Source organism: Panthera onca, chromosome A1 (assembly GCF_046562875.1).
Source record: "Panthera onca isolate mPanOnc1 chromosome A1, mPanOnc1 haplotype 2, whole genome shotgun sequence".
Taxonomy (NCBI): Eukaryota; Metazoa; Chordata; class Mammalia; order Carnivora; family Felidae; genus Panthera; species Panthera onca.
Window position 1 is genome coordinate 168,380,832 of NC_138339.1, and position 26,027 is coordinate 168,406,858.

General features: G+C 36.3%; 1 protein-coding gene across 1 annotated transcript in view; it reads right to left on the reverse strand.

The window, feature by feature from the left end:
- The window catches only part of ITGBL1 (integrin subunit beta like 1), a 211,228-nt gene that overhangs the window by 25,829 nt on the left and 159,372 nt on the right, over nucleotides 1-26,027 (reverse strand). The window contains exon 8 of the mRNA XM_060636737.3: nucleotides 2,352-2,468. Within this exon, the coding sequence (XP_060492720.1) occupies nucleotides 2,352-2,468 (117 nt within the window). The remainder of the gene's footprint in view (nucleotides 1-2,351; nucleotides 2,469-26,027) is intronic.

Consider the following 26,027-nt stretch of genomic DNA (forward strand, 5'->3'; position numbering starts at 1 on the left):
GTGGTCTGTTCCTTTGGCAGATATATTTTGGCAGCCGCAGCTGGGCCCACCAATATCATCCTTACTGTTCTGGGGACTTCCACCCGGTGCCACCTGGGGTTCTCGGCCCCAAGGGTGTCTCTAGCCAGAGAAGACTGCTCTGAGATCATGCGTGTACCTTTGAGGCATGCTGGATGTGGCAGGCGAGCTCATGGCTCCTAGAAGCAGTCCTCGACCAATGACTGATGGAAAAATCAGAGTTGTGTGCTTCACTTGGGCTCCCAGAGGTTCATCTCCTGTCCTTGGATGAAGCTACAGTTGACCGCCGTGGTAACTGGATTGATAACACCATCGTAACTGACTGCCTTCCCTTACCCACTCTCCTACAATGTATCCTTCACCTTTTCAATACATTCCTTGCATTAAAATCCTTATCTCTGAATCTTATTTCCCACAGAGTTCCCCTACAAAGTGTTCTAGTCTCCAGCACAATTACATTTCTCATTGGATGTCAAGTAACTGGTATCCTGGTTTATACATTGGTGTTTTACTAGTTTAGCTAGTGAAAATCAGTTTTCCCGGGGGCACAGATAACTCTGGGTAGATGGACAAAATACAGAGAGTATAGACAAGCAGAGTCAAGTATTAGTGTAAAAAATTACTTTGTGAGATGTTCTCTCACTTACCTAACACATGTTTGATTTCATCTAGCAGGGAGTTATACAGATTTGTTGTCATCTTTGATTTCCTCCTCAAAGTTGTAGAGAGAGATGCACTGGGGGGAGGGGGCCTATAATTTATGGGTATGTAGATGTAATAGGTTTCTACAATATCAACCATTTCAACCAAGTTGCTGAGGCAGATGGGCAGGGAGACCCATGTGAGATAGACGCTCCATGTCAGAGATATGACAATGCTAATAATAAGAGCAAAGAAGTGTATGTGGCTCTTTGTAGGGGCTTTAGATACCATTGTAAGAACTACATGAGTTAGGGAGCACTTGGGTGGCTCAATCGGTTAAGTGTCCAACTCCTGATTTCGGTTCAGGTCATGACCTCACAGTTCATGAGTTCAAGCCCCATGTCGGGCCCTTCTTTGACAGCTCAGAGCCTGGTTGGGATCCTGTCTCCCTCTCTCTCTCAAAAATAAATAAAGATTCTTAAAAAAATAATGAAATGAGTTAGTAAACATAGAGCACTTACCAGAAAAATAAAAAGACTATAATCGATTTAGATATTTCTGGTAACTGATACCAATGAAGAAAAAAAAAATCTAAACTAAAAATAATATTGCCAAAAAGTCCAAACAGTTTGATGTCACCCTGGGGAAAACTGTGGTATCGAGAAAGATCTGTGAACTGAACGTCAGAGCCCACATCCTGGGTTCTGCCACTTTTTAGTTTTGGGACACTGACACCTCTAACCTCACTCCCTGTCGCATCTGTGAATTGCAGAAAGCAGGAGCAATCTCTGGGGCTGTGCAAGGGCCTCTTCCCTTGGCTCACAGAGAAAGAAAAGAACAAAGGATGTTTGCTCAAATTGCCAGTGTGTTATAGTTGGTCAGAGAGAGAACAGAGAGAAAGACACACAGGGATGCCAGGTAGATGGCATCCCCGCCTTCAGTGAGCTGTCCGTGCATTTTGGTTTTTCCCTGATAATAGCACCCAATCACATTACAATCATTATCTGCTGGTTCTGGACACCTGCACGGAGCTGCAGTCTGCAGGCATCATCTCTACAACATGAAGTTTTGCAAGACTGAAACAGGACAATGAGGGTTGGCTCCATCCCCTTGGCTGCACGAAGCTCGGGTAGACACTGTCACGTTCGCCCTCAAGGACCCTCATTTGTGCTGCACTCCCTCTGCTGCCTGGCCTCTCCCTGGGTCCCCCTTGCTCTGAAGATTATTACCTTCGGTGAGCTCCTGTTGGGTCTCCCAGCCATCATGGAAATGGAATGTCTATCTTCTGTGCTTTTGTAAGTAGAGTGTGATTTTACCACCACGTTTGCAGGTAATACATGCTTCCCCTACCAGTTTTTATTAGCAGAGCAAGAAACGTCATTTCTCACTGAGCAGGTGCAGCAAAACCTGTCACTATCTTCACAAGATTTAGCATAATCTCAACGACCTTTTGTGACCAGCAGGCTGCGTATTTTCACATATCCCTAAGTCAAGAGTCCAAGAAAATAAAGATCATTACAAACCGAATTGTATAATACTTTTAGGTTTACTTGTATATTGCCTTCAGGTTATCTTATCTTCTTTTTTAACAGAGTTTCCTTCTGTTAAAAAAAAAAAGAAGAAGAAGAAGAAGAAGAAGTAGGGTAAGAAAGGCAGGCAAAGCTGGCCGCGAAGCTGTGAGAAGTGCTTACCCCCACAGACCATGCCGTCCAGGCCTTCACAGCGGCGGCCGTCGCATTCACACGTCTTGCCGTACACCCTGGGGTCTCCCGGAGGGTAGCAGGTGCACTTGCCACATTCGCATTTACCTGCAAAACGCACAGGGAGGGCACACTTGTTAGGAGGGTCACGGAATCGGCCAGGCTTCCAAAGGATACAGACAACTAACACACCATGAAGCCTGTTCCTGCTGCGCTTGGAAATAGTTCCACAGATAATTTTCTTACCGCCTCCGGCAAGACCAAGGCCAAGTGCCAAGAAGGCCGGGAGCTGGAGTGACACTTTTGTTTTGTTCGGTTTTCAAGATGAACTCTCTTATTAAACCCTCTGGGCGTTTCATCTTCCACTTAGTCTGAAGATACCAAATCATACATATTTTGACATAACTTAGGATAACGTTGTCATTTAAAAAAAATATTTTATGTATTGTTACTGGGGCTCTATCGGCCACATAAGCAAACGATGTTCATAGGTACATTTCGAGGTGATGTTTTTTGACAATTGGGCATCAATTTTGTAATTCCTAGAACTCATTTTAACAGGGACCACGTATCAAAGTGCACGACCTTAATACCACTATTATTCTTGACTTGAAATTTTAAAGTATAAGCGGTCTTTGCAATGAGTTGGATTCAAAGTTTGGAAACTCCTTAACTACTATCGTTATGGCTTTCATCATTATTTCTTGAGCTGTAACTACGTATCAAACACTGCAATTCTTTGAATTCCATCATTTTGTTTTCACCATACCACACATTGACCAGCATTATTACTATCATTTTACTAAACAGGAAACAGACACGTACTGATGCCAAGTTCCTTTCCCTGGTGAACCAGCTCATAAGGAAGAGATTCAAAATTTATATCCATTCTTATTAACCTTAAAATTTGCGCACTTAGCCATGAAGCCAGACTGCTCAACACAGCACCGGGAGGCTATACGAGAAAGAAAATTTCCCTTTGTCTGAGGAATCGGTGCTGGTTTGGCAGAAATTCAGCTGGGTGACTACTCCAAGACATCTGTTCCTCTCTGTCATTAGCCCAACCATCATAATTACACACCCACTGAAATGATCATAAGATGCTTCGGGGCTGACCCTGCAATGTTGTTAGTCATTCTGTTGCTGCGTTTGTATCTTGTTAAAGAAATTCTGAGTTGGTAGATGATGGAAGAAAGGAAAATTAGTATTTCGAATCATATAATTTCAGAGCTGTAATTAAAGATAATCTAATGCAGTGATTCATAATCTTTTCTGGCAGCAGAGGTGGGGGTCATGGTCCCTTTGAGAATCTGGTGGAAGACATTGCAAGAGATAGTGTTGTTCTGGCTGCCCTTCAACCTGTCTTCCTACTTGGAGATGGGTCCAGGTTCAGCAGGAGGCAGAGCTCTTCCCCTTCCCCAGGGATACTCCCTCTTCCTACGCACTGGTGGACAGAAGAGGGACACACCAGACAGTCTTGGCCAGGGCTTTGATTCTTGAGGGTGGAAGAAAAGGCACAGGGTCTGTGGCAGAGTTTGCAAGAGCAACAGCACAGAAATGAGTGTCCACGAGTGGAGGAACTCGGCACCCAGTTCCAAAGTGATGGCAGCAGGGGCTAGTTCTCGGCAGGGCCTTGCTTCCCTGGGCTGTTGCATGAACTGGTTGTCCAAGCTTGCACTCTGCACCTAAACCCTTCTAATAAAATCCTTTTCCATCCCAGTTAATGAGGTTGGTTTCTGTTGTCCACAGACAAGAACTCTAACTGGTAGACCCCAGATCTCTCCTTGGAAAAATACACCAGCACTCATTTATTTTTTTATAAAATGTCAAGAGGATCCATGATTTTCTGCAGTGTACTTAATAGATGAGGAAGCCCATGCAAGCAGAGGCTAAATGATTTATCTAAGGCCAGCAAAGTAGACATTAGCAAGGTTGGTGCCAGAACCCAGATTTCCTGAGCCCCAGTTACCTTCTGGTGTACATAAACACATCCGCCCTCATCATGAGTGTGTGTGTGTGTGTGTGTGTGTGTGTGTGTGTGTGTGTGTGTGTGAATGACAAAAAATGTCATTTTTTTGACTGTGGAGACAAAGAGACTAACCACAGAACCATCAGCAGCACAACCACATACTGTTAACTAGTCCTGCATGGACAGATATGGGAACCTTCCACCACGTTATTCCTGAGAGGGAATGCAGTCCAGTTATCACATCAACATCAATTTTTAAGTTTGAGGGCATATGTATTTGTGGTGATAATTTATTAACATTTTAAGGCATTCGGGAAGTTTCCCAGATATGCATTATTGGTTTCTGTGCCTCTCTGGAAAGGATGACAGAAGTGCTGGCGTATGGATTCGGATATCAACGTTTCATTTATTTCATTATGGACAGTTTCTGTCTTGTATTTCTTCTATAAAGTTACACTGAAAAGTGTTCATACTCAGCCCTAGGTTCATTTTTTCCCCAGCAGATTATAATTCAGGTATCCTTTTTCAAATATTGGAGAATAATTAGCCACTCTGCATTTCTTGGTGTGTTTTTTTGTTTTTTGGGGTTTTTTTTTTGGTCATGAATCTGTTGGGGTTTTAAAAAGCTATATCAAGCCAACTGTTAGCTGACTTACTTTATAGCTACAGCTGTAATACAGTTCATAGGCTATAGAAACTTCATATGGAAAGGCAAAAAATCATAAATCAAGACAGGCTAATTTATTACAGAAAATTAATGAAGAGTCAGTTGTTCATACAGTCCACATATTAAAGTGCCTTATTTTGCTGTCTTAGTTCACAGCTTCAGTCCAGTCCCAACCAAGACATATACTTGCCAGTTATATTTCTGCTCATCTTTCAATATCCAATGTCACCAAATCCACGATACTTGCACCCTGCTACTCATGTACCTTCTCAAATACAGCAGAATCAACTACCTTCTTGTGTGTCCTTATGATGTTTGAATCGATACTTACTGAACAGATGCACTAAACAATCACTGCATGTAAATAGTTTAGTAATATTCCCACAACACATGAGCTTTAATGATAGAACTTAAATTTAGAATGTCTCCTCCAGAATAAATATGCCTTTCCAATTGGCCAGAAAAACTTCATTTGTGCTTCCCATAGTTACATCAGTGAAATATGTCCCACAGCAAGCCCATCACCTTTATTCACAAACCTACTTCTCTTCCTGTATCCTGTTATCAGGAGAAGGTCACCATCATTTGATGTGTCACCAAATCTTATATATTTGATATATATATATATCAAATATATATATATTTGATATATATTTGATATATATATATATTTGATATTGATATATATATCAAATATATATATATTTGATATATTTGATTCCTTTTTTCTTTTAATAAGCTATTCTTCTCCTTCCAGTTTGAAATTTCATAAGATCCACTTTTTTTTTAAGTTCATTTGTTTATTGTGAGAGAAAGCAAGAGCAAGGGAGAGGAAGCAAGACTATGAGCAGGGAAGGGGCAATGAGAGAGGGAGAGAGAGATTCCCAAGTAGGCTCCATGCTGTCAGTGTGGAGCCCGATGTGGGACTTGATCTCATGGATCATGAGATCATGACCTGAGCCCAAATCAAGGATCAACCTACTGAGCCACCCAGGCGCCCCAGATCCACTTTCTTAAAACATGTCTATGATTATGTAACCCTTTTTCAATTAATGGTTCCACGGGACCTTCAAGGCAGAGATCAAATTCCTCAACAGAGCTCTCCACCCCTGGTCCAGGGGTGTACTTTCCCAGTACACATCCAGTGTTCATAGTACACTCATGTTCAGAGACTGATTTTTGCTCCACTTATTCTCTCTGTTGTGCACTCTACCACTTTCTCTATACCTTCTAATCCAATGTTCAACAGCCAACTCAGATCTCCTCTCCTCTATGAAACTTTCCTCGCCATCCCTGTTGGGTTACCTCAATGAGTTGTTCTTTCTCTCTGATCCCACAGTAATTTGTACACACCCCTAGTAGATCACTGAATGTAAACTTTATACTAGATAAGCGCATGCTTGAATCGACCACAAATACTGAACTCTCTGTGGTCCAGGCTGACAGTGAGATTAATAACCTATTGGCAGCCAGCAAAGTTCTCTGTTGATGGAGTAGGAAACACTGACAGATTTATTGTCTTTCACTTTTTCAACAAGAGACTGAATCCAATCTCCTTCCTTTATTTGCTAAATGATATTATTATTTCAATGGCTATTTTAGTGTTGTGGAGATATAAATGCAGCTTCTCAAATGACTATCAGTATTCACATAAGTAAGAATGAAGGATGGTGGAAGTTTGTACTTCTAGTACTAATAAGTGCCATTTTGTATAACAAATTGGGAGGAGAATCTAATGAAAGATACACTCAAAGAAATACAAATAAGCCGAGTAATTTTTGAAAAGATAATTCAAGAACAGATGGAAAGGACAGAAATAACCATCTGAGAAGAAACTAATTCAGCCAATATCATCAATATCATCCAACCAAAACTTACGTGAACTTTACACTGAGTCTGTCCATTCCTATTACATTTTAAAAAAGCAGATAACCTTTAAGAGCACACAAAAAGTCAGTCCAATGATACATGGTATGGCAATCCTTATGTACTGTATTTTAAGGCTTATACATTAGCATAGAGTAATGACCTAATGCAGGTATCTAGAAGTTCTGATTTAAAAAGATTTTACTTAAACATTTCTAATTTGACACTTCCATGCAATAAAGAAACACTCCAAGACTGACAAAATGCAGTTCATACTGCTATGCACAACTAGTCATTTTAACAAATAAAATACACCTCACTTTAATATCATCTTTAAGTTTTCTTACACTCACTAAGAGAGCTAAACACGTGCATATGTTGGCCTTGGAGTATACTTTTCTGTAAGTACCATGTTAAAATTTAAAACCCTCATGCACTTATTCCAAACTGACAGATTCCAAACTGTTTCACATCTGAAATTCAGCAAATATGAAGGATCTGTTTTGTGTGAAGCACCTAATCAGATATGGGAGTATAATTCTAAACAAAGGATATGTAAGTCTGTAATTTCTGCTATCCTTCTATATCCTATTTCATTTCACAAGGTATTAACTCCAAATAACAGTGTTGGAGAATGATATTTCCAAATATTACACACTTGTTTTGAGTATTATTGACAAAATTTACTATTATAATTACAAAACTGAATGGGCAACATTTTTAATATTTGTTTTAATAGAAAATTCATACGGTCTGTAGACATTTGAAAAGATACTCCCTTCTAAATCATATGGGAAATGCAAAGTAAAACCATATTGAAATTCTATCCCAAACCAACCACATGAGCAAACATTTAAGAACTGACTGTAACAAGTTTTGAAAATGGCGTGGAAACACAGGGCATATTTTTACAGCTGGTACAGTTATAAGTTGGCAGAATATTCTGGAATACTGCTTAGCATTATCTAGTAAAGTCAATATGCATAATCTATGAACCAGCAACTCAATTCTTGGTCATATTCACTGGAGAAAATTATACTCATTTGTACCAGGAGATGTTCCAGAACAATCATAGCAACACTATTCCTAAGAGTCTCAAAGGAGACTCAAATATCCAACAGTGACAGAATATATAAGTGTCAGTTATATTCTTAAGGGGATCACTGTACAACAATTAGAGTGAAGGAGACACTGCTACTTGCCACATCATGCTTGAATCTTCACCACATAATGTAGAGTGCAAGAAGTTAGCCGCGAAATGACATATATTGTTTGAAATATTTCACAACACAACAAACAAGTCTAAACTTCATAGTGTTTGGGGATATATATTTAGGAGGCAAACTTTAAAGAAAGGCATAGAGGGTCTCCTGGGGGGCTCAGTCAGTTGAGTGTCTGATTCTTGATTTCAGCTCAAGTCATGATCCCAGGGTCCTGGGATCAAGCCCCATGTCAGGCTCCACGTGGAGCTTGCTTAAGATTCTGTCTCTCTGTTTCTCTCTCTCTCCCTCTGCCCCTCTCCCCAACTCTCTCTAAAATAATTTTTTTTTAAAGAAAGGCATAGAACACCTTAAAAGTGAGAATAATGGTCATCTTTGCAGAGGAGGGTGTTGGTAGTAATTGAGGAGGGGTGGGTGGGAGCTCTTGGGATCCTGGAATTATTCTATTTTTGCACCCAGGTCAAGGCTTTGTATGTTACTACTTTGTAACGATTCATAATGTTATAAGTTAATATGCTATATATTTTCTTGGGCATCATGGATTATTTATCAAACAAGTCTCCTACAACCAGTGAGCTATGTTGCAAAAAGATCAGACCCTTTACTTAACTCATTCATTGCAACTAAATAAATTCCCAACGTATTCAACATTTAAATGTAGAAGTTTAACACATAAAATCCTGGACAGGAATATAGGTGGGAGTTTTTATAACCCTCGGGTGGGAAAGACTATCCAAAACATGACAACAAACCAGAAACACTAAAAAACTGACAAGTTTTACCATAAACAATATTTAAAACAATAACATAAGACTGACACATAAACAATAAATGGAGACAAAATATTTGCACAAATAAAACATAATAAAAAATAACTATATGGGGCACCTGGGTGGCTCAGTTGGTTAAGCGTCTGACTCTTGGTTTCAGTTCAGGTCATGATCTCACGGTTTGTGGGTTTGAGTCCTGTGTTGGGCTCTGTGGTGTCAGTGTGGAGCCTGCTTGGGATTTCTCTTTCTACCTTTCTCTCTCTGCTCCTCCCCCAAGCTCATGCTCTCTCTATCTCTCTCAAAAAAAATGACTATACATATGAGCTCATATATAAATTACCAATAATGCACACCCATGAGAAAAACAGACTAAGGACAAAATGGATAATTCAAAATAGAAATACTACATGATGATCAGTATTAACATAAATTATTTATATCTCTTAGTGAATCTCATGGAAATAAACTGCAAATTTAAAATAATTATACTTTGAAGGGAAGTCACCTGGTTCATTAAAATATTTGAAAGCTCCGAAAGTTTCAAGTTAATAAGATTTTACCTGATATAGACTGGAGAAACCCTAATTTACGGTGTTTTAGATTTTACTCACAAGATGCTTCAAGGAATAGACAAATAAAATACCTTTATTTTAATACCGAAGTAGAAAGAGAAAATAGGACTTTCTTTCTACCTATAGGATAGCTACGTACCATTAAATTATAAGATGAAATAAAAGAGCAGCTTGATACCTTTATAAAAGGTAGATTGCCTCATTTACATTTTTAGAAATTAAAAGATTAAAACTTTATTTATTTATAAATATGTTTATAGCAGCATTATCAACAATAGCCAAATTATGGAAAGAGTCCATCTACTGAAGAATGGATAAAGAAGAATTGGTGTGAGTACACACACACACACACACACACACACACAGACAATGGATGTTACTCAGCCATCAAAAAGAATGAAATCTTGCCATATGCGATGATGTGGATGGAGCTAGAGTGTATTATGCTAAACAAAATAAGTCAGTCAGAGAAAGACAGATACCTTATGATTTCACTCCTATGGAGAATTTAAGAAACAAAACAAATGAACATGGGGAAAAAAAGAGAGAGACAAGTCAAGAAATAGACTCTTATCTATAGAGAACAAACTGATGGTTACCAGGGAGAAGGTGGGCGGGAGATGGACTAAATGGGTGATGGGTATTAAGGAGGGCACTTGTTGTGATGAGCATTGGGTGTTGTATGTAAGTGATGAATCCCTAAATTCTATACCTGAAACTAATATTATACTATATGTTAACTAACAAGAATTTAAATAAAAATTTAAAACTAAAAAATACTCCTTATTTATTAATCTCACTAGTTTTCATCCTTATTAACTACCAGAGCACAGCTATGGTAGAAATATTCGTTTAATTATTTCATAAAACTGGAGATTGTTAGAGATGGAAAATCATGGAGGATGATCAAGTCCAACTAGCCCTACAATTTACAGATAAGGAAAATGAGTCTCTGAGAATGAGATAATATGTTACTTTCTCAGGGACACAGGGTGAAAAGGTTATCTCTCAAGGTCACAGAGTGTGTGAAGGGATGGAAAGGTCAACTCTTATTCCTCAATTGTTTATAGAACTATTGTTGGTTGTCCTTTTTAATATTTAGGGATGTTTGGGTGACTCTTTCCAAATGAAAATGGAGAGAGATCTACAAGCATTGTCTGAAGAAAAGGTGTTTATCTCTGCTAGAAGCTGATTTCCCAAAACTGATATAAAGCTAACAATGTGAAACTGTGAAGGTGACATTTATTTTTTAGACTATATATCTCTTCTTCCTTTACCTCCTATTCCTCCTCTTCATCCTCTACTCCCTTCTTTGTCCTCCAACGAACCTCTTCCATCTCTCTCTCTCTCTCTCTCTCTCTCTCCACACACACACACACACACACCATGTTTGTTCCCTCCCTCTTTCTTCTGGGAATTTCTTTTCTTCTTGGATTCCTCTTCTTATACAATCTTAACCATGACAAATCTCTAAATCTTTAGACTCTGCCTTCTCCTACCCTTCACTCTTTTCAAACTTCTCTTTTTAAGGCCTCATTTCCACAGGGCACAGCTTTCAAACCATCAGTGACTAGTTACTATATGCTAGATGAGGAGATACAAAGATAAACAAGATAGACACTAATCCCTCATCTCATGTATTAACAGTTAAGGAAGAGTCCCTTCATAAACTAATTGGGTAAACCCATACTGCATTAGATGCTAATGACCAACTGAATCTTCTCCATTACTGCCAATAATATGCTTGTGCATTTGTGCAGGATTATAATCTGAAATTTTCAGACACCGCACGTTAGATATATGGACCTGAATAACAAAGACTGAAAACATCTGCAGAGACCATAACTGAAAACACAACACACAACCAAACACACAAAATCATTTCTACCTTATATGCTGACATTTGAGGTGTTTAGGTGGAGAATGATTCTCACTTCCTTCAAACTATACCGCATAGAAAACATGTTCGTGCTCAAGAATAGATTCAACTGGGCTCATCAACCTTGAATATCTGTACCAATTTGATCACTCCCTCATTCATTCACTCAACAAACACATTTTGAATATCAACTATGGGTTAAGTATTATGCTAGCTACGGAAGATACAAAATAATGGAGAACATTTAAAAACTTTCATTAGTGGAGGGACTAAAGGTGAAATATACAAGCACACACACCTGACAAGGTTAGAAAAAGTTTCTGATAAAGGTGACCTGGATGTGGCAATAAGTCTCAAAGTGTTTGTTAAATGTCAGTAAGGTAAAGAGAAAGGGAGATACATTTTGTGGCCCAGATACAACTAAAAGCATGGGATCTGACATTAAATAAATTTAGATTCTAATCTTGGCATGTCCACCATTAAATGTAATTCCTTGGAAGAATCAGTTAAACCTAATTTATTGTGGTCGTGTGATGGGAATAATAATAAAACTGGTAACAATGTTATTGCAAATGCTAAACGTTGTAGTGCATATAAAGTACATAAGACAAGGCCTGACACAAGGTAAGTGCTCAATAAACAATAGATGTTACTTACATTTTTACAATAGAAAACATGTTGGGAGGCTTGCATCTCAATTACTCACATAAAATCCATTCCTTTCTTATTCCATTTCTCTAAACAAACAAACAAACAAACAAACAAACACCTGTATTTCCTGATCCAGAATGAGATTAACTAGGAAGAGCACTATATTCTCAAATGCACCTGTTAGTGCAGTAACAGCAGGCACACTCTCTATGACCTTATTTTCTTTCACTTTTTAAAATGGTAAAAACCACACTTGCAGTACATGCTCAATAGCTAGATAGTAATTAGAGGCTCACATAAAACAGAAAAGAGATTAGCACTTTACTAACACAGTCCTCCTTTGCCTAAAATAATAGGTTTACCATAGCAACCTGATTGCACTAGAAAAACTCCTGCCAAATGCATCCTAAGTTCTCCTGAAATTTCTATGAGGTGGAATTAAACACTTGAGAACTATAATATTCTGTACCATTTCATCTGAGTACAAATATTTTGTGTGTGAGAATGAAGTAATCTCCCATCAGACATTTGAAAGGGAAGAAGAACGTTTCACCTCCCAAAATGGGAGGTGAGACTTCTCATAATTCAAGCCACATTGACATCACAATTATCAGCCAAGGAAGAGTTGCTCATGACTTTTAAAAATATGGATAAATGTCAATTCTTCTGTTTGTACTGTCTTAGTACACGAGGATTGGAGTAATCAATCATGGAATATGTGAGGAAATGAGACATTTAAGCAAACGTAGAACTAATATAATTTTCTGTTGCCTGCCCTAAAGTGCCTAAAACTGAAAATGGGAAATTGTGTACCAGGTCTCACTTTTCCCTAAATATTTTCCAATGTATCAAACAAAGCATCACTGAGGACATCCATTAGGCTTCTAAATTAGATTATGGCACTGTTTCAACCTTAAGATAGTTTCTAAAATAACAATTACTCAAGATTCATTTTTTTTCTAACAAAGACATTTATAAATTAGGGAGAAATATCACACTCATTTGTCAACGTAAGTCAGAAACCTTCTGCAGCAGGTCAAAGGTTTGAAAAGTCAGTGAATGACTGAGGTTAAAAAATATGGAGCTTCAGTAATTGATGAGTGTGGCCCATCATGAAGTGCCCAGTATCAATTAAAATAAGAATCTCCTTCTTCCTAGCGGGTGAACCTATTAGCTAGACAATGAATAGTACCTTGTTTAAGAAACAAGATCTGGAGATTCTGCAAACATAAATCCTATCATATCAGGGCCTTTTCTTGGCATTGACTTTAATTATCCCATTCTAGGTCGTAAATAAACACATACAACTGTAATTCACCATGAAAGACTCTATGGGACAAATGCCATAGGGTAGTCATAGGCAACAACTGCCATTCACCAGTGAGAGTGCTGTGTTTGATAGAATCAAAGAAATGTTTTTACAGAAAGTTTCTTGAAAATAAACTTTATTTGGGCAATGGAAGGGTAGTGTGGAATCAGGCCCTAGTCACTATTAAATCCTTGGGTTTTGTCACTTAAAAAAAAATTCCAAAGTGTGAGTGAATATATCACTTCCTTAATACACATTTCAGTGGTAATTAAATTGATTTGAAATAATTGTGAACTTTCTCCCCACATCAGAGATAATTAGGAAATTTATTTAACAAATTGAACAATGAAATATATGTCACAATAAATAATACATTTTCCATGAATGACAAGGTAGGCTTTTAAAATTAGAAAAAATTAACCAAAAAGCAATATTTCCTAATGATAGCTTTTTTTGTATTATTTTTGCTTCCTAATACTGATTTCACCAAATCATAAAACATTAGAAAAAACATTGTGTATATATATAAGTGTATACATAATATGAGAATGTATATATACAAGTACATTTAAATTTGAAGGTGACAGAACTCCTTGTGAGCAATTTATCCTCAAATGGTTCATGTAAAAAAGCTCTTTACACTATTCTTAGGTCTTCTAAGTTTGAAATTGTTTAAAAATAAAAATATTTTAAAATTTAAACATATGTAAGTAAAACTCTAGACATAATGTATCTAAGTAGCTAAATTTTCTTAAAAACTAAAGTCTTATCAATAATTATGCATATACCGACCCACGCATTTTACATTCAGTTTTGGGAAATATTCTTTAACATCATATTCAGGATTTAAGCCAATTTTTTCAATAATGCAGTGTCAAACATATGCAAGGCCTGGGAATTGCACAGCCAAAAATGTTAGAAATTCAATAAACTTAAAATTTATAAATATAGAAAACTTATTGAACTTCGGTATTTTACAGCACAGTTAGCATATTCAGAATTAATAGGTTAGAGTAATAAGGAAGCAGAGCTTAGTATACTGTAATAAATAACATCCTACTTGTCAGAGTATTCCCTAACGGAAGGCACTGCCATGACAGGGGTTAGCTCCCTAAGAAGGGAATCTTTGATAAGAGTTAAGAGTTTGTGTTCTTAACTCAGGAAGACCCAAGACAGAATTTAATACTGACTACTTATATGCTTAATAACCTAGGGAATAACTTAACCTATCAATTTAAAAATTTTCAAAATTGGGAATACCTACTTAATAAGTACCTCTAAAAATACTGAAATAAAAATCTATTTTTAAGTATTCATTTGGGTTTCTTAAGTACCACTATGATGTTGGTTTGTGGCACAGTATTTAACATTTCAAAATTAAATAAACATGTAACTTAAAGAGTAAAAAGCTTCCCTAAATAGATCCACATATATAATAATTTTTTTTATATTTCTTATATAATTGGAAGTAGTATTCCATTTTTCAGAGCCTAATATGCTTCTACCTCTGTATGAACTTCCAATTTCTTTTTTTTTCCTCTGCCAACAATATCTTTCAGATAACTCATGGTCTCTATATTAAATAATGCTATTTCTTTAAAAGGGATTTTATAATGGCATTACTTTTCAACAAAACCCTATTGCACCTGAAATTCCTGTCTCCATTTTGTCTCTAGCTTCAATAATCATTTTTGACTAGCAAAAATCCAGCTATAAGATTAAGTCAAAGGCTCCCAAGGCAGCCTGGACTTAAGTGGCCAACAACCTAAAGAAAAAGAAACCAGAGGGATGTAAGTTCCACCTTCTCTGCAAATAATCCTCTTCCTGTATTGTGAAATCTGAAACTTTTTAGGGCAAGGAAAAAGCAACATCTAACAGGTGAATAAACTAAACAGAGCTTTGACTTCATCTAACTAGAAAAATAGCAATTGGAATTCAGGAAACTTTGAAAAAGAGGGCATTGACAGACGTCATATAAACATCCCAGGTTTTCACTTTAGAAATCATTTCAAATCCTAATTGGATTAATATTATCTATCTTCTTTTGCACATGTCTTCTAGAAAAAAAGTCTCTTCAAGAAAGATAGCATAACTTACAAAATTCTACCAATTTTATTAAACTGTATTTATGCTTAATAAAAAAAAACCCACATATGTCAAAAGATAGGCTAGAGTGACCAAAAATGAAAAAAGAAAAAATAGACAATAAAAAGAGATCCAAAAATGATACAGATGACTAAACTGGAATTACCGGTAGTGGATTTTAGAATAACTATGATTAATATATTCAAGAAACTATGTTACTAAATGGAGAAATCCACCAGAGAATTATATGTAAAAAAATTAAATGGAAATTCTGAGTTTAAAAATACAGTAAATGAAATTAAAATTGAATAAGAGATACAATGGTAGATTAGACATAGAAGAGACGATCAGTAAAGTGGAAGTAAGTTGGTAGAAAATACCTAGACTGAAGCATAGAAAACAAAAAGAATGAGGGGAAGAGAGCATAAAAGACCTACTGGACATGAAATAATATGTCATGCATTGTTCCGAGAAATAAAAGATAGAATGAGGCAGAAGTAATATTTTAAGAGATCATGGAGAAAACATTTCTAATATGGGCTGAATTGTGCACTCCCCCCCAAAAAATCATCTGTTGAATTCCTAATCCCCAGTACCTCAGAATGTGACTATATCTGGAGATGGGATCTTTAAAGAGGTAATTAAGGTTAAAATAGGCCATTCAAGGGAGACTCAAACCTGGTGATTTAATAAAAGAGAAGATTAGAACATAGACACATCAAGGGAAGATCATGTGAAGACACAGAGAGAATATGGTCATGTACAAGCCAAGGAGAGAGACCCTCAGAAAAAATCAACCTTGATCCCATTTAATCTTGGACTTACAGCCTCTAGGACTGTGAGGAAATAAATTTCTATTATTTAAGCCACGCACTTGGTAGTAGTTTAGTATGGCAGCCCTAGTAAACTAAAACAAGTGCCAAAAAATTTGAACTATAGATTCGAGAAGCTTCATGAAGCTTAAGGAGAATAAATATATAGAAAACCACAAATCTTAGGTGAGACACAGCATAGTCAATTGCTGAAAGACAAAGAGAGAGTCTTAAAAGTAGTCAGAGATAAAAAGATGCATTACCTTCAAAGAAAAAAATCAAGAACACTGACAACTGAATAATCAAAATAAATGCTTATGCCAGACAGCAACGGAATGACATTTAAAATTCTGAAAGAAACTGTCAAATTACAGTTCTATACCTAACAAAAATATCCTTCCAATTTGATTACAAAATGAAGACACCCCCAGACAAACAAAAACTAAAAGAAGCGATGACCAGAAGAGCCTTATCAGAAAAAATACTAAAGAAAAGTTTCTCACACACTATGAAAATGATCCAAAATATAAACACTAAAATAATGAAAAATAAAACCCAAAATATAGGGGAAAATATAAATGAAAAATGTCTATAGAATCAAAGTAATTTCTTATAAAAGTCAAAGGTTAGAATTTAAATTTCATGGTGGTATAATAACCTTGACAACAAAATCACACGAGGACATCATAGAAAACAGATGTTCCAAATCAATCTCTCACAAACTTTGAATCCAGCCATTTTCTTTTATTATTTATTTATTTTTAAAAATAAATCCAAGTTAGTTAATATATGGTATAATAATGATTTCACGAGTAGAACCCAGTGATTCATCACTTACTCATCCCAACAAGTGTCCTCCTTAATGCTCCTTGTCCATTTAGCCCATTCCCCCACCAAACACCCCTCTAGCAACCTTCACTTTGTTCTCTGTATTTAAGAGTCTCTTATGGTTTCTCTCTCTCTCTCTGTCTGTTTTTATATTATTTTTGCTTCCCTTCCCTTATGTTTATCTGTTTTGTATCTTAAATTCCACATATGAGTGAAATCATATGAAATTTGTCTTTCTCTGACTTATTTTGCTTAGCATAATACACTCTAACTCCATCCACATTGTGGCAAATGGCAAGATTTCGTTATTTTTGATCACTGTGTAATATTCCATTGTGTGTATGTGTGTATGTGTGTGTGTGTGAGTGTGTGTGTGTGTGTGTGTGTGTGTGTATATATATATATATATATATATATATATATATATATAAATCTACATCTTCTTTATCCTTTCATCAGTCAATGGACATTGGGCTCTTTTCATACTTTGACTATTGTTGATAGTGTGATAGTGTGACTATTAACATTGGGGTGCATGTGCCCCTTTGAATCAGCACTCCTTATCCTTTAGATACATACCTAGTATTGCAATTGTTGAGTCTTAGGATAGCTCTATTTTTAATTTTTTGAGGGATCTCCATACTGTTTTCCAGAGTGGCTGCACTAGTTTGCATTCCTACCAGCAGTGCAGAAGGGTTCCTCTTTCTCTGCATCCTCACCAACATCTATTGTTTCCTGAGTTGTTAATTTCAGCCATTCTGACAGGTGTGAGCTGGTATCTCACTGTGGTTTTGATTTATATTTCCCTGATCATGAGTGATGTTGAACATTTTTTCATGTGCCTGTTAGCCATCTGGATGTCTTCTTTGGAAAAGTGTCTAGTCATGTCTTTTGCTCATTGCTTCATTGGATTATTTGTTTTGGGGTGTTGAGTTTGATAAGTTCTTCATAGATTTTGTATACTAACTCTTTATCTGATATGTCATTTGCAAATACTTTCTCCTATTCTGTCGGTTGCCTTTTAGTTTTGCTGATTGTTTCCTTCATTGTGCAGAAGATTTTTATCTTGATGAGGTCCCAACAGTTCATTTTTGCTTTTGTTTCCCTTGCCTCTGGAGATATGTCAATTAAGAAGTTGCTGTGGCTGAGGTCAAAGAGGTTGTTGCTTGTTTTCTCCTCCAGAATTTTGGTGACTTTTTGTTGTACGTTTAGGTCTTTCATCCATTTTGAGTTTATTTTTGTGTATGGTGTAAGCAAGTGGTCCAGGTTCATTTTTCTGCATGTCATTGTCCAGTTTTCCCAACACCATTTGCTGAAGAGACTCTTTATTCCATTGGATATTCCTTCCTGCTTTGTCAAAGATTAGTTGGCCATATATTTGTGGGTCAATTTCTGGTTTCTCTATTCTGTTCCGTTGATCTGAGTGTCTATTTTTGTGCCAGTACCATACTGTCTTAATGATTACAGCTTTGTAGTATAGTTTGAAGTCTGGGATTGTGATGTCTCCAGCTTTGGTTTCCTTTTTCAAGATTGCTTTGGCTGTTTGGGGTCTTTTTCAGTTCCATACAAATTTTAGGATTGTTCGTTCTAGCTCTGTGAAGAATGGAATCCAGCCATTTTTAAAAAGATTCATATCCAAATGGGTTTAGTCCAGGATTAAAGAGCTGGTTTAGCATTTAAAAATCAATCAAAATATTTCATCACATTAACAGAAAAAATATTGTCATCTAAATAGGTACATATTATATATTTGATAATATTCAGAACTCTTTCATGCAAAAAAAATAAAGAATAAAAGATAACTTTCTTATCTTCCTTATTTTGATTATGATCTAAAATAAATCTATAGCAAACATCATAGTTAGAAGCAAAATACTGAAAACATTTTACCAAAGACTGGGAGCAAGACAAGAATGTCCACTATCTCTATTTCTTTTTTTTTTTTTTTTTTTTATTTATTTTTGGGACAGAGAGAGACAGAGCATGAACGGGGGAGGGGCAGAGAGAGAGGGAGACACAGAATCGGAAACAGGCTCCAGGCTCCGAGCTGTCAGCCCAGAGCCTGACGCGGGGCTCGAACTCACGGACCGCGAGATCGTGACCTGGCTGAAGTCGGACGCTTAACCGACTGCGCCACCCAGGCGCCCCTCTATTTCTAATAAATATCATACAGATGTCTTATAGAGTATTCTAAGGCAAGAAAAAGAATTAAAAAGCATAAAAAAGGACGAAATAATACTGTCATTATTCACCTATGGAGTGACTACACTAGTAGGAAAAAAAACTACATATAAACCATTAAAATTAAGAAGTAAATTTAGCAAGGTCATAAGACATAAGTGGTTAATATTTTAAAATTTAGTTGCATTTTAACATAGCATAAACATGAAATTTCTTTAAAGGTTTAATTTTTAATAGCATAAAAAACATAAAATGGGAATACTCGTGAAAGATGTTAAGTCTCCTATGTAGAAAGCTATAAACTACGAAGTGAAATTAAAGAACATATAAGTAGGAGCAAAGGTATGCTATGTTAATTAATTAGGACCTTAATAGTGTTAATTCTCCAACAATTGTTGTATAGATTTAATGCATCCCTAAGTATTCAGTTATCATTAATAGTATGTAAATGCAAAGGGATGAAAATAGCCAGAGTATTGTTACGGAAGAAAAATGGGTGAAGAGATTACAATACTAGACTTCCTATAAAGCTATGGTATTTAAGAATATATTGCTGATAAAATACCAGACAAATAGACAAATGGAACAAAATGAAAACACTGGAAGAAGACCTATACAGTATAAGGCCAGTTGACTTATGACAGAGGTGACATCACATTACAGTTGAGAAAAGTTTATTTTTCAATAAATGTTTTTATCTAGCCTGCACTAGTCACTTTCGCTTTTCACAGATTCAGTTTCTTGTTCTCTGTGCAAAGACTAAATGATCTCTAGTCTAGTCTAATTTAGTCATTAGTCTAATGACTAATGATCTTTAGTCATTAGACTAAATGATCTCTAAAGTGTCTCAAGTGTAGCTATAGCATTTCATTCACAAACCTGCATCAGTTATAGCTACCAGTTCTGTTTTCTAGTTAAATGTTCCAAATATGTCTGACCAGGTTGGATAATTTGTTAGACTCTAATGGCAGCTACTATGGTATTACCAGCAATATTCTCCTCTAAGAATATTACTATGCAATGCACATATAAAAATCATATGAATTTAATCAACCTATATTTAGATATTAAAATTGTTGCCTTTCATCACAAATAGAAAGCCAACTGCTTGTGATTCCCAATTTCTTTTCTAGATAAACTAAGATAGAGAAAGACTTCCTGCCATTGGCTATGAAGTAAAAATAGTTAAACAGAAATACAATTCCAAACGATGGAACTTACTGGGGTCATAAGTGATCCACATTTATGGAAATATATAAATTCTCAAATTATGTCCTAATGATTATTGCCAGTAAAGGCAAAAAAAAAAAAAAAAAAAAAAAAAAAAAAAAAAAAAAAAAAAAAAAAACGTGGCTAAAACTCATGGAAACAGTTCAGAGACTGTGGGAAGACATGAGAACAAAACTGCTTGGCGTCTTTTTCACTTTCAAGATAATTAAATACTTAGAGGAGAGACCACAAAGACGTCCACGGCTAAACTTGGCTGCCTAGAAAACCTGCATGATGACCAGATAAATCAGGGTGTTCTACATTCCTGGGATTCTACCAAATAAGTGGAAACATTCAATTTTGATAAGAATATCAAAAGGGTACTTTACAGATAGGAGTGGAGGAAGAGAGGGAAATATTCTTTCAATTAAGAGAAGAGGAAGAGAAGGAGAATGTTGGGGAAAAAAAGAACACTCAAATTACATGGGACTACCTGTCTATATTGGCAATGGAAAAAAATGTCAGGAAATAAAGGCATTTGCAATGCTGGTCCTTCATGCAAGCCTTCACATCTCCCTGACTATAGAAAATGTAGGATAAATATCATTTGTTTGAAATAGAAACTAAGCTTACTTTGAGTAAGTTATATTTTGAGTCCCTTTATATTATGAGTTAAACTGTGCTTATAAGTGTCTCTCATCCAAATCTTCAATAAAATCAAAAAGTGAATACGGGATAATAAAAACAAAACAAAACAAAATCACATGTAATTGCTAATTGTCAAAAACATTCATGCCATTGTTTGAAAGCAACGTCTTCTTTGAAGTAACAGGAAATTGCAGTATCAGCTCGACAGTAAAATGACTTTTGCTTTCACCTGATGTATCAAAAGAAAGAGACTATTCAATCAGTTCCAGCAATAATAGTTAACATCACTACTGCTAAAGCTATTCAGGGAATGAAATGAGGTAATAAAAGAAAACAAATAAAGGCTAAACGATTAGATGTTTTAAACAATAATACATCACACAAAAAGCAGTGTTGCAGGAACGCTGATTACTTTTATCTTGAATCATCTTTGGCTTAAATACATCTGATTGCCTGAGAGTCCAAGGGATTGATTGCTTGCTCATGATGTGTTATGTAAAGAGATATTGCATTAATTCCACTGGCAATTTTAATTTGCACATTCCCTTTTTTTTTTTTTTGGCAAGAAAATGACAACTGCTTTGTGGGAAGTATAGTTAATAAACATTCTAAACTAAAACTTGGGGTGCCTGGGTGGTGCAGTCTGTTAAGCATTCAACTCTTGATTTCAGCTCAGGTCCTGCTCTCACGGTTTGTAAGCCCATGCTGGCTCTGTGCTGACAGTGTGTAGCCTGCTTGGGAATTTCTGTCTCCCACTCTGTCTCAAAATAAATAAATAAACTCTCTCTACGCCCCCTCAATAAATAAATAAACTTAAAAAACAAAACATTCTAAACTAAAATTTTTCCAAATCTAGTTTCTTCTTTTTGCTCCACTTATTTTCAACTTTAATTATTGTTTTGGTGGGGAGATGTGATTTTAAATGTGATTTTTTAAAATTAATTTTCACTTTTTGAAATAGCATTACAAAGGATATATTACAATGAAGTACACAAGATATATAATTCTCTAAGAAACCCCAAAGCAAGTATGAGAACTTGAAGCAGTAAAAGTAGAGAAGTTGAACCTGAGATTCCTCAAGTTATCTGGGGACCATGAAAAGAGGGATAAAGAGGAATAAAGAGACCCAAGATCAGTTGTATCCTGTGAGAAACAAACACAAATCTTTGCAGAAGAAAAGTGTCCTGAAATTAGGCTTCAAGATTTTCCAGAAACTAAGATTAAGTATGTATAAACACATGACTGAAATACAAGCATGCACAAGGAAACAAACCACCATGAGTGAAAGTAAATAAAAACTAACCTTTTTTAGCTCTCTGCTACAAACTGGATATTGTCAACTACTCATCTTGACATATCCTTTTGTGAATATATTTGTTATAGTTATTCCAATATCTGTATCTGATAATCCCAATAACTAGGAGACATTTATGCATCCGTTTCTGTTGCCTGTTGTTCATTTCCTTAGTCCTGTTTCCTATTTCTTTGGTTGAATGTCATGAACTATATATGAAAAGATTACAGAGCTTCTGGGTGATAGTCTTTTCCTAGAAATAGTTAACCTCTGATAACCAGACAGAGCACAGCCTCTCATCCCAGGCAACAAGTGTCTAGAGACATTTTTGGGTATGACAACGGGTTGGAGGTGCCACTGGCATCTTAGTGGGTAGAGGCCAGGGATGCTGTTAAACATCCTACAAAGCACAGGACAGCCCCCATAACAAAGAACTGTCCAGTTCAAAATGTTCGCTGGGCTGCTAAAAACAGTGAGGACACATCTCCTTAATTTAGTTAGCAACAGAGCTCACCTAAGGCTGGGTTCATTATCCCTTGTTTACTGCTCCCCCCCAAGAAGTGCAAACACACTGGCATCATGCACATACATACATATGACAGATACGTCATATCTCACCTGAAAATTACTTCACCCAAGTCTACACTTATCCTTTATGACCAATGGTTTTTACCTCCTCTAAGAAGCACTGCCTGCCATTCCCTCAACACTGCATTTGATCACTACTTCAGGCTTGACTTAGGTATCACTAAAATGTTTAAAATAGAACCTTGGCAGGGCTCTAGTCTAACAGATATGGTTCTAAAATGTGCTGCATGGTGTTAAAGTCTGTTTTATAATTTTTAATCTCAGCTGCTTATTTGCATCTTGAATGCAGTGCTTTTGCAAGTCATTATCACTTCTATGCCCCTAATAAGACTCCCATTCATTATATTATTTAATGTATACTCCCCTTATCCATCTATTAAAAAAAATCTCTTCCCTAGTTTCAAATCAAGATTTTGAAAATATTATATATACACACATATAAATGCACTAGAATACTGAGTGCCTTTTATTTTTTAAGTTAAAATTCAAATGATATAAACATATTATTATCGAAACAATACATAATCATAAGTCAATACAGGGTCAATGTAAATGAAGAGAAAATACCTACATAGAAGGCAGTAAAATTCCCGTTAAACTCGGGGGTGATTACAGTTAATGCTGCAATGAATTTCCTTCCAGTCTTTCGTCTACACCTCTTTTTACATATGTGAGTAAACAATGCAACATAATTTTATCTTAAATTATAACATAAATATTTTAGTTAGGAACACTTTGAAAGTTACTCATTTTAATTAAGCTCATTCTTCCAGGAGCCGTTTCACGACCTAAGCTGTGCTTGGACTTAATCCCAAAATATGGTTTTATTTTTTTTAAAGGAGTAGATATACCTAGTACCAGCCAAAGCTTCTGCTGCACACATTTGAATTCCCCTTGACAGAATTTCAAGTGTAGATTAATTTACTTAAAGCTTAACTAATTGGGCATTTACTCCCAGTGGAGAGATACCGCTGATTTAGTCACTTAAATCAGTAAGTAGGCCATCTCTAAGAAAAAAGAAAATTATCTTTCTACATTACTTTTTTAAAATTGCCCATGGACTCTCATAAATGAGCTTTGTCTTGGTGCTACCCAAGGGATAAGAAGAGATGTAGGGATCTGGAGGAACTCTATACTCCCTTCACTCAGAACTGTTCTAATGTAGATTAGTTAATAGAGAACTCTGCTTTATCATCTGTAAAGACAATCATTAATATTCAAACATGTGGAAAGCATTCTAGGTACCATACAGAACATGGGGAGAAAATGTCCAAATTCTAAATCAAACCAACGAGTCTACAAAGACTGATGGCCTCAGGGAGGCGAAAGAGACACTCCGGTATGAATTCCAATTTTTGCAGAAGCTAAATGGACCTGAAAATATTATTAACTGTAAAGGAAACCACTACTATAGTTTGGGTAAACTTAGCTAATGTGTAAGGGGAGTTCCATATGATAAAATACATCAAAGTCAAAGAAAGGGACCCATAGTAACATGCAGAATGGGGATAAGAATGTATCATAAGATGCTTTTTTACAATGTTTATTTTTTGTGTGATGAGCAGTTCAGAACAAAGGTAGAATCATACCCTTGGTGTATGTGTTAGACTTTGTTTGTAGACTTGGTATATGTGTTCAACTAGACTGTTTACCCAGGGTCAGTATATCATCAGATCAGCAGACAGGGGTCACACTTGATAATGGCCTAAAACAATGAGTTAAATGAAATGTTAATAATAATTTTATTAAGAGACAAAATGATAAATTTTCATGCAATTTGAATTAAAAACTGAAGACAAACCAGGCTAAGCATAATTTTAAAAAATTTTTAACATTTATTCATTTTTGAGAGTGAGAGAGACAGAGCATGAGCGGGGGAGGGGCAGAGAGAAAGGCAGACACAGAATCCAAAGCAGGCTCCAGGCTCTGAGCTATCAGCACAGAGCCCGATGCGGGGATCGAACTCACGGACCGCGAGATCACGACCTGAGCCAAAGTCGGACGCCCAACTGACTGAGCCACCCAGGTGTCCCCATAATTCTAAAAGCTCACTGGTTTCAAACAATAAAAATACAGCAATTATATTCATATGCAGAGTTCAAATTCAATGGGCACTATATCAGCTTTGTTATGTGTATGGCCAGGACAAAGTGCTTTCCTTTCTGCATTTGGGGTGGTTTTCTATCAGTGGTGATACAAGAAACATATTTTAATAAACATAACACTATTTGAGCTAAAAAGTAGCTCGAATATATGTTTAAGATGTATTTTAGTGACAAAAAGGGGGGAATAAAAGAGGAGGATGTGAAAATATATTACATAGACTTGGAACTGCCATAAAAATATTATGCTACTCAAAGAGCATATTCAGTAAGGTCGAGGGCTAGTTCTCCATAAAGGAGAGGAAAATAATGTCAACTATTGCAGACAAATTAGAATATGAGTACCTTTTAAAAAGTAGAGTATTGGGACAACTGGTTGGCTCAGTCAGTTAAGGGTCCTACTCTTGATTTCAGCTCAGGTCATGATCTAATGGTTTGTGAGATTGAGCCCTGCATTGGGTTCTGTACTGACAGTGTGGAGCCTGCTTGGGAGTCTCCCTCTGCCCTTCCCCACCCCCTCAAAATAAATAAACATTTTTTTTTAAGTAAGGTGATCCTTAAGCTCCTCTATGAAGATGCGTCACATTTTCTGGATAATAAGGTTTCCAATTGCTTATTTTAAGGGCATTACCAATTACCACTTGTGGCAATCAGTGGGGAAAGGCGTGGCCATGGTAACAAGAACTGCCACTAAACCAGTCAGCTCATGCATCACATTGTGGCCCATCAGTTGTAAGATGTGACCATCTGGTTTGACAAAGGAGAAGCAAATGAATTTAGAAGTAATACTGGATGTTTTAAATGTAGGGACAGAGATAAGATCTACTGATTCATTTCAGAGAAAGGGAAAGTGAAAATTGGGTCTACAGATAAAGAGATATTAATTAAGAAACAGAGCAGAGAGGAACTTAAAATTGTCAATGCTTCTTTCTCTTATACATCAGATTTCTCTCAATTCCAGTTCTGTGACTTTTCTGCTTTATCAATGCTTTAATCACATTTGTAGAGCAGGAGGAG